A 10,519-nucleotide genomic window follows, 5' to 3' on the forward strand; every position below is an offset into this window, starting at 1 on the left:
GGTCGAATTAAATAACAAGAAAGGTATAGTTATATTTGCGGATACATAGTTACATTTTTCAGAACTATCGGAGAACGGAAGATTACTAAAAAAATAGTACAAAAATTTACGTTATTTCATAAACGTATATGTTCTTCTAAAGAATATAGAATACAAAATTTCACCGGTGGTATTTTATTATTTTGTTACAAAATATAAACAAACATAGTAAACACAATAGGAAGCGTATTTCTTTCGATTTATCCGACAGTAAGTTATTTCGGACTAATGGAAGACATTGTTCGTTACAGTAGTATTGGAAAGTCATCTTTTTTTAAAACAGAAATTTCGTCTGTTTATAAAATTTCGTATGGAGTATACAGAAAGATTTCCAACTGTAACGCTTTGTATCACTGTAATCGAGGAACATTTAGTTTACTGCATGGTTGGCATAGCCGTCGAGGATGCGATATCACCAGCGTCTCCGGATCTCCACAGCTGTGTTATCGTTTTTACTTGCGTGTGGAAATTTATACCCTAGAAAAATATGACACGTGCATTCGACGAATATTTTCAATGTTCATAGAAAAAGTACGATAGTAGTTTGTGTGACGTTACTTACGTGCTTTCCGTAAAAATGATTGTCGCCTAAGAAAGATCCCTTGTTTCCGGTGAAACTAAACATGGGCAGCGGCACTGGAATAGGAACGTTTACGCCAACCTGACCAGCCTCTATTCTATTTACAAATGCTCTAGCCGTTGCACCGTTTGACGTAAACACAGCAGTTCCATTTCCATAAGGACATTTGTTAATAATGTCGATAGCTTCGTCCAAAGTATCAGCGAAAATACACGAAAGAACGGGCCCAAAGATTTCCTCCGTGTAACATTGCATCGAGGTCTGAAACGTATTATGCGATCTAACATAGATCAAAGCACTTAAAGCGCTGCGATCAATGATGCACAGGAATTACGAAGAAGCTACCGCGATCTAAATTATACGCAATTTTAAATTACCGTATGAAACGTGACATGAAAATCGATAGCTCTTTAAGAAAAGTTTGCTTCTCTCTTTCTACATCGATCGATGGTAACACGAATTTCCTGCATCATCATCGAAGGCATCGATCGTCATTCGCGTTTTCATAACACGATTGTATATCATAGATGTACCACCTTCACGTTTGTCAATACGGTTGGTCCAACGAAATTTCCCTTTTCGAAACCACTGACAACGAGACCTCTGCCGTCGAGAGCCAACGTGGCACCATCTTTCACCCCTGTCTCGATCAGATCGCATATCCTCTTCTTAGATCGCGGAGATATAACGGGCCCGAGATCGGTTCCAGGTACGTGTCCCGCATTCACCTTTAATTTCTTTGCGGCTTCCACCAATTCTGTCACCCAATCCTTCGATTTACCCACGAATATTGCCACAGAAAGCGCCATGCATCGTTGGCCGGCAGCCCCGAAAGCAGCACCCACGATTTGAGAAAGGGTTTTATTCTTATTCGCATCTGGCAGCACCACGCAATGATTCTTCGCACCCATGTTGCACTGCACGCGTTTTCCATGCGCGCTGCTCTGTCTGTAAATGTATTTTCCCTGTAAAATCAGACATACTTATCGTACACGCATATTTTAGCTGCGAACGGTTTCTTAGAAATTAGACACGTCGATTTGTCGAGATCGTTCGTTCGGTATCGTTTCGTGTATTTACGAGTTCTTCCATTATTTTCCTCTTAACGAAAGAAAATAACGATATAAATGGGAGAGGAAGAGGAATAGATTAATCTCGATTCACTTGCAAAATGCATGCAATATGCTTGTCAGTTATTACGATTTGATATTATCGATGGCGTATAGAATCAACAATTTTACATAGAGGGAACGTTATCCCGGTGCAACGAACGCTCACAAAGCAACGATCGATAGCAACGTACCGCTTGATCGGAACCAACGAAAGAAACTGCTTTGATATCGGGATGCTCGCAGATGAAATCGACAGCGGCGTGTTGACCGTGGATAACGTTCAACAATCCTGGTGGAGCACCGGCTCTGCTGAATAGATCAGCCAGGATCATCGAAGCTCCTGGTACACGCTCGGACGGTTTGAGAATCGTGGCGTTTCCACAGGCGACCGAGACCGGAAACGACCAAAGAGGTATCATCGCGGGGAAATTGAACGGACAGATGGAGGCAGTTACGCCAAGGGGAACTTTGTAGGAAATGATATCCATATCTGTGGCGATGTTTGGCGTGCTCTCGCCCATTTGCAGGCAAGGAATTGCGGTACACGCGTCGACGACCTCTGTAACATAAATCAACACCAGCCGTATGATCTGTCGCTTGTACGATGATGCGATTACGTTTATGGGGCGGGCAGGACACGCGGAATGTAATTACGATAGATTGCTTCGTCCGCGTATGCGTGTATGCGTATTGATCGAAAATTTCAGAACGAATTTACGTTGTTCGCGTATACGCGTGTAGGCAGTTCGATAAAAGATCGAAATATTTATCAGGACTATGATATAATACATTTTTCAAGAAAACTCACGAAGTCCTCGAAGAACGTCGCCTTCAGCATCAGCCATTGTTTTCCCATTTTCCTTTACCATGTTCTCTGCGATTTCTTTCTAGGGAAGATATCGATATTTCTATTATAAATACTATTCTTCGTACAAACATTTCTCGTATAAATATGAAAAAATATCAGCGGAACGCGTTAAATTCTGATTTGTAATAAATTATAGGATCTTGGCCAACCCATTTGTTCGCGCCTACGAAATAAAGTTGAAATACGAATAAACTTACCGAATGTTCGCGTATGAGAGTTTGATATTTAAGCATCAGCGTTTGTCTAGTTAATACACTGGTATTTTTCCATTTCTCATACGCTCCCTTCGCACTTTTCACAGCTGTCTCCATTTCCTCTTTCGTGCACTTTGGCGTGCGACATAACAGCTCGTTCGTCGCTGGATCATGAACGTCGGTGAACTCTGTGGCCTTCGATTCTGAAACAGATCGAAACCTCCTTACGACTCGATCAAGCAAAATAATATCGATTTGTCGACATTTAATTTTAGATTTTTTCAAGTGTAGCGCGTTGAGAAAGTTTACGAAAATATGCACCGCTTCTGAAACAGACGTGACGCGTTTTTTCGAACTTTTCCCATGCCACTTTTACTCGAAGCATAATTATTCCATTTAACTTTGATGCCTTCTTTATAATCGGTGCTATTTATGTCATTCGTAAACGTTCCTCGTTAAAGCAATTCTTAGAATCGAATTCGCCTCGGAATATAGCGCCTTTTCTGTACAGTTTCAACGAGTGCTCCAGCAGTATTCATGGACCACGAGCTTCGATTAAATGCCTTTAGAAGCACGCTTTAAATATTCATAACGAGCTGTATCGTACGAAAAAATAGGTTCAAGAGCGCTTCGAAGATCAAGTATCTGTTTCATCAAGATTGCACGTCTCGATCTCGATAATGCCAGTCTTAGCTGTCTTACTTTCTGGCAATTGAATCATGAATGAACCAATTCAACCAAGTAAACACGCGTTTCAGTGCTTCAACGGATGCATTAAATACGGCTAAGTAACGTTATTTCCTATTGAACTTGTAATCTCAAAATGTCTATTCAATCGGGATTTAATACTCTTGCGTTTTTTTTTTTTTTTATAATCCGTACCCTCTTGGACTAAGAACTTTTTCTTTCGTATAACTCTGAAAAATTTGCAACGACAAGCGACACTGAGATACAACATACGTGAAAATCGGTACGTAAATTTTTAATACCATAAAATAATTACCTACGAATTGGCCATCAATGTACATCTTAACCGTTGGTACGCTACTGCTGTAAGTCCTTGCGACAAATTGCGCCTAAAAGATCATTCGGTTAATGTTAAACAATCCTTGTTTCGATATTACGTTATTCGGTCAAATTCTACGACAATAAGTCCACGTATGTTTCTAAAGACGTTTCGCTACAGAAATTAAGTATTATAATAAGGTATTGGAATTGTCGAAAATGATTTTCAATTGTAAAGTATTTAAATTCATGACCTTTGCTTCTCATTCATTTACAATTACAATTGTTTAAGATTATAATGCAGCAGTTAAATAAGGCAAAGGAAATGATAAATATTGAACTAAAATATTTAGAATCGAAATACGATGACTTAACGTTCAATGTTACCGCGGGAAAAAATGATGAAATAACAAAATAATTTCACCCGTTCTTTTTTTTTTGAAAAAATTTTTATATTGCAAGTTTTGCCACTCTTCGTCACGTAGAGATAGGAAGGAATGATAGAAAAAAAGCAATGGAGAATACGTTCCTGTAATTTCATATCAGTTTACAATTGACGATCTTTCGATGAAAAAACGAGAAAAGTTATAAAACGCTCTAATACTTTTTGCGTAGCCTGTACTTGTATTTCGTATCAACCCTATTCGAATCAGCGAATCGTAAACGAGCGAATCAACGTTAGTTCACTGTAAAGTAATCTCGAGTCCCTGATCGATAGTCCAATTCTATCTGTCAGATAACGTGCAAACGTATCACTTCCACGGAGACCCGTATGTTTCTTGCTCGAAAAAGCTTAAATACAGCATCGGAATAAATTCATCCAATTGGCCTGCTTCTCCGAGCGAGCATGACCTCGATAAGAAACGAAATCCATCGGGAGCGATTGTTTGCTCCACACGCGATAAGAATCGCTTTGACACGGTACTCTTCTCACAGGCAAATCGGTTCGTTCCCAGTTACGTAAAGTATGCAAACTCTATTACACTAGATCGATAGTTGTATTGCTCTCGACCAGCGTTATTAGCACCGATGATTCTAGCTTCGTAATCCAAGTCAATTGCAGCGAAGACGCGTAGTCCCTTTTCAACGACACCAACTTTGTGTAAGAGTATTACAGAACGATACGAGTATTCCGACAAAATTTTTAATCGAGGTAATTTTTGATCGAAGAGATGACTTTAAATCGAGGTAGTTACATTTGTAACTACTTGCGTATTTACTTGCGTAGACCACCCTCTACATATTTGATATTACAAGTAAAGTATGTGCGTACATTCTATACCCAATCAAGTGTTAACTAACGTATAAATCAAAAATTTGTATTTCACGTAGCATTTTGTGTAAGGGAACATTGGTATTATTTAATGATGAGGCAACGCATATACCGATAACATCTACGAATAACAGTACACAGTAGGGATAATAACGTAACATGATCACTGTTTACAGAAATAATACAAGACGATGTAAAGTATGTGTGATTCACGATAGGAATGGATATATCGCGATGAATTATGGTACTTTACTATACAAATGACGTATGTACAGTTGAATATTTACAGCGATAATATGTTTGTCGATAACGCGCGGCATTATCACGAGAAGAATATTCCACGATAGTTCGAAATTCTTCATCTAACCGAATATTCCGGGGTATTTCGTCAATGTTTGAGTTATACTAATGGAAACTTGTTAAATATATACGCATACTTAACGTCTTAATATTTATCATTTAATCGTCTTATAATACATAAGAAGAATTGAACGTAATACAGATAGACATAAACTTAGTTAAATAAGTTTACAATTTTCCACGTCGTTACATTCTGAGAATAAAATTTTATTTTCTCCTGAAACAATTTAACCGGATATAACTGTATATTCGCTTTAAAATTCAATTGAAATCCTATAAAAAATTGCTCAAACCATTCAACTATTTCAAATACTTTGTTTCTAACCTTACATCTGAAGAAATTTCCATACAATCATACAGATATGTACAATCGTATAGTATAAGATCGTATAAATATATCGATGCAAATGATAACGTAAACCAAATGAAATTTAAACGCAGAATGTCTTTATCGAATCGAAAATTGTAGCAAGCATTTATTCGTTTTTATAACATGAAATATATCCAACTAAAATTCTCTAATAAGATATGTCAGTAATAAGGTGTAAAAGTCGAGCGAAAATATTATAAATGCTAAACGTACCTCGCACTTAACGATTCTCGCGAGGAACGCCATAGCGGTAGAGCAGGTCCGTTGTTGTCTGTACTAGAACTGCCTGATTCACTGAAAAAATGGCCTTGCCTACGGTTGCCTACCAGCGACCGTACGTTTTCATCGAGGTTAATCGCGTCTGTTTACTACGTTCTTCAGGCTCGATGTTTTTAGCATCGTCCTCGTCCGAACTGGTTCGGCGATCTCCGAAGAATTTACGAAGATAGCCGAACGAATAGCGTAAGCGTTGCTATTGATTCGAAGTTTATCACACCGGATAATTGATAAAACAACGAACGCTGCAACCAATGTTTTGATACTTTAGAACAACGTTTAGAACAACGTTTAGAACAACGTTGCGAGAACGTTATGTTTATGCTTAATAAACGCATAGAACATCGTAAAGATTTTACCAGCGAGCCAATGTCATGATGGCGCGAAATTTAAAAAATCCGTAACCTGCTGCCCCTTTTAAATTTCCTACAGAAGCGAACGTGATATGATAACGGATAGGTCGATAAGGAGGGAAATTTGAATTGGAATTATCAGCGGTTGGAAATGCCGAAACACGTGTTGTTTGAAAATTTTAGATGCCACTACTCGATAGTAATATCGCTCGCAAAATATTTATCGTATCTTTCGAAGCCTTTTATTCGAGATGTTTACGAATGTCGAATATTATAGCCCTTTTATTATCACGTTTACAAGAAATTAAGACATTGTAAGACGTTGAAACAACTGGTGGAAAAATGAACATTTTGTTAGAAATATCGAACACGATGAGACAGTCGCTCTTAATTGATTAATTTATAATCGATTACCGTCAGAATAATGGTATCTGATGTGGAAAAAATGGTAGGAGGAACAGGAGAAAGCAAGAATGTTGGTAATCGTTAGGTGGCCCAAGGCATGCGTAACAACTAACCGACCGATTACACGGAAGTCGATTGGCAAACAATCGTTAGAGCCGATAGACAGGTTCTGGTTGCTTATTGAAGTCTCGTGCGTCGGTTCGTTTTATATGTATGTGCGTACTTTATCCGCCTCCGAAAGCAGTCTATCGATATAGTATCGTGATTATGTATGGCGAAGAAAGTGAAACGCGATGGAAATTCAGTCTAATAAGGTGAACAAAACGTGCGCCACATTACTTATTAGCGATAACTATCGACATGGCGCTAGAAAATAATATTACAGGTGAGATTAAAATATGAGAGAAAATTGCTCCTGATGTGTGTACAGAAATACAACGAGCATTAGAACACAGTTTCTCAAGATGCTAATAAATTTCAACGAATATTGCTAAAGTTGAAGTAAGAGCTTTTGTTGGCTATGTTGGTAAATTAATTATAACTGTAATTAGCAAGCGGGCGACCTGTTGTTTCCAACAGATTAAAGTTGATCACTATTTAATCTTTCATTAAGGAATCTCATTAAATCCATTCGCGTAATCTGTCAAATTTCCCATCGATCGAAAAACTCGTCGCGATTAAACTTGATTTTAGATTCAATTTCATAATCGCCAACGTATTCTTTTGATCGAAGTAATCGGAGTGGTGAAAACGATCGTACGAACGATATACGTATACTACGTTCGATAAACTAAAGTAAGCTTGAATATCGAGAAGCAAAAGTTACGTTACGTTCGCGATGGAAATGAATATGTTACGGGGAAAACGACGTTGGAAAACGAGTTTGACTCGGTGAAAGTAAAACAGAGTCGTTAGCGAAAATTTCATTCAAACAGTTTCGCAATATCATCGGATACTTCTAATTATTATTATTTTATACAAAACACGCAATTGCGACGAAATTCATTACGTAAAATCCACTCCGAAGTTCGTAAATACGTATTACTCGATAATGGAATAAAACGACAAGCTCCTGCAGATCCTGATTAGTTGGTTAAAAATAAAATATTCAACTATGTGGTTATAGATTCTGTTTTCTTTTTAAAGAAATTCGATAATAACTTACAGTTCGATCTAGAACTGTGCTAACGAAGAAGTATAACGAGGAAAAACTATAACCAGCTATAAAGCAGCGATAAATAAAAAGGCTACTCCTTTCTCGTCTCAGGTTTTCAACAACTATAATTCTCTCGTAGCCGCCGATAAACGTTGGACAGTGTTTGAAGAAGTGAAACCTCGAAACTAGTCGAAAGTAGCCAGCCTCGTGCCATCCGTCCCGAGCGGTGGAATAGAAGTGAAAACGGAACGAAGTACGCTTCTTGTAAACAGTACTCGTCGTATCGAGCCGCGTGTGTGACATAACGGCGACACGACCGTGTTAGACGCTAATCAACGTGCGTGCGTCAATGTTTACGCGTTCGTCGTTACTTTCTCGTTCGAAGGAAATTCGAACGACCTACGATAAAGGGAAACAAAGTTCGTGCCAAATTCTTCGGCATCGCTATCAATTTGTACTCTCGATAAAAAGAGCAAACCGACTTTCTATGCTTAAAAGTTTGGAATCGTTACTAATGTTCATAGTTTACGAATCCTCGTTATCTCGTCTTTAGTAAGCTACGAATTAAGCGAAACGAGGCATTCGACGAGTACGATCTATTGATCAGCTAAACACGATGTTTTAATGCCGATATTTACTCGAATTTCTATTTCACCGAATAAAATCAACAAATGATATTCTACGACGTTTACATGCGCAACGAGAGTTTCTTGAGCGTTGTGCAAAGATTATGTTATCGTCTTGGCAGGGATATCGTAACGTGTTTTGTAACTTGTCGCTTGGCGTGCTGAATATTAAACTCACTTTACGATGCTCGCTGAGAACTCGCTAAAGAAAATTAAGTAACATCCTTACCATTTACGAATGTTCCTTGACGAAATCGGGGATCAATCGTGAAAACAACTTGTACGAATATCATACTAGATGCTAAATGTTAAACTTCCAACAAATTTCACGAGTTTGTGATACGTAAAGAAAAAAAAAAAAGGAAAAAAGAAAAAGAGGAAAAAGAAAATTAAAAAAATGATTACTCGAAACGTTATAACCTATTGATATTTCTAATATTATTGCCCACTCTTTTTTACCTTTTTCATTGATATAATTTTTCGTTCATCCACGTCTGAAGCATTTAAAAGCGCGAATTAAACGATATTTCGTTCGATTCTAACGTACAGATTTCCGAGAGATTGACCACTCTTCGTTAAACGGAACGGATCCTTCGCCATTGTGCACCACGATTCGTGGCAGGGACAATTCCGTAAGGAGATATTTGTGAAAGTCCGTCACCTACCTAGACATAGTAGAAAGTTCATTTCTTTTTTTATCCGGCCGGTTAAAAAACATCACATATATAGTACGTATTTGTCGAAAAGGGCACTACTACTCGATGAAAGTGACACGAGATACCTGAACGTATGGACCTTCGAAGCGTGATTTGGAAATACACGTGACTCATCAGAGTGGAATACGCGTGATGTATAGAGAATTTCTTCTTCTTTAACGCAGTTAATATTTAACGATAGAAGAAAATTTGATCGGTGGTAGTTGTCAAGTTGAAACTTCGGAGAACGATAGTTTATGTATCTAGTGATTCTTCTCCGCTCTGGATCTCCTCGTGTAAGTTTCCGCGTGAATCTACCGATGGGTAAGGCCATCGATGGACGAGCAACATTTTAGCAATAAAAATTCGGAAGACTCGGGGCGCACGTGCTTAGTCACGAAGAGTCATAAGTGAGACACGGGCAGAGCGCGTGCGACAATTCTCGCGTAATACCGGCTTAATATTCAGCGCAACGGAACGGCCCGATTACGAAACTGCGCCGCAAAACACCTGGTAATTCGATAATGATGTACGTGGCTGCGTGCAATGCTACGGGACGACACGCGGCGTCGAACCATTTCGAAATTGGAACCGAACGACTCTCGACGTCCGTGCACTCGTTTCCCAATTGCATCGAGTCTCGACGCTCCGTCGATCCTTCGTCCGTCGCGAATCAGCTGCAAACATTTTTCCATTTTTAATCAATGATCGTCCGTTTGAATATGGACTTTCTCGTTGCCGGTTTGACTCGTTACCGAATGCTTAATAAAATGAAACGACTGGCTGCGGGGCTGATGCGCGAAGCAGGTTTCTAAACGATACCGAATATTAGAATTCTCTTTATTAAATTCCACATTAGGATCGTGAAGTCGAAGATAGTGTTGAAAAGCTTTATAAAGTAACAATCAGGTTCTGTGTTTCGTTAATTTCTATATACAATCGGACAGCAACTAGCAACTAATCTTTTAACTTTATGTATATTTTTCAATTTATATGGCCATTATCTGATCGATAAGGACGAGTAGCAAAATGAATTATACATATTTAGCATTCACTTTGTGCCAAAGTAATTTGTAAAATATTTTCGTCTAATTTTATACAAGGCTGATCCTCAAGGCTGTGTAGTTCAGTGATTTCGACACTAACGAAATTCTCTTCACACGCTTCAAGTATGTTTCTCATCCTATTATTTCGTCACTAAAATTTC

At 38.5% G+C, this 10,519-nt stretch overlaps 1 protein-coding gene across 2 annotated transcripts; it reads right to left on the bottom strand.

Annotated features, from left to right (window-relative positions):
- Positions 1–157: 157 nt before the first annotated feature.
- Positions 158–6,187, bottom strand: LOC117213477 (probable methylmalonate-semialdehyde dehydrogenase [acylating], mitochondrial). 2 transcript variants are annotated; one of them, XM_033458851.1, is made up of 8 exons: positions 6,015–6,187; positions 3,797–3,869; positions 2,797–2,996; positions 2,540–2,618; positions 1,923–2,290; positions 1,156–1,584; positions 602–880; positions 158–516 (listed from the first exon to the last, which is right to left on the bottom strand). In XM_033458851.1, exons 1-8 carry the CDS (start codon positions 6,045–6,047, stop codon positions 415–417), a joined length of 1,563 nt encoding a protein of 520 aa, XP_033314742.1. In that variant the 5' UTR covers positions 6,048–6,187; the 3' UTR covers positions 158–414. The 2 variants fall into 2 exon arrangements, with proteins under 2 accessions (XP_033314742.1, XP_033314743.1); XM_033458852.1 differs by lacking the exon at positions 3,797–3,869 and having other exon boundaries at positions 6,015–6,170.
- Between the last annotated feature and the right edge of the window lie 4,332 nt (positions 6,188–10,519).

This window comes from Bombus bifarius, unplaced genomic scaffold (assembly GCF_011952205.1).
Source record: "Bombus bifarius isolate JDL3187 unplaced genomic scaffold, Bbif_JDL3187 scf7180000009111, whole genome shotgun sequence".
Classification (NCBI taxonomy): domain Eukaryota; kingdom Metazoa; phylum Arthropoda; class Insecta; order Hymenoptera; family Apidae; genus Bombus; species Bombus bifarius.

Excerpts from the sequence above, each read along its gene's own strand:
- LOC117213477 (XM_033458851.1), bottom strand. The coding sequence starts at position 6,047 with ATGGCGTTCCTCGCGAGAATCGTTAAGTGCGAG. Across the intron at positions 2,291-2,539 it reads CGACGTTCTTCGAGGACTTC|AGGTCGTCGACGCGTGTACC; the intron begins GTGAGTTTTCTT and ends TTTATGTTACAG. Across the intron at positions 881-1,155 it reads CCGTATTGACAAACGTGAAG|ACCTCGATGCAATGTTACAC; the intron begins GTGGTACATCTA and ends AATACGTTTCAG.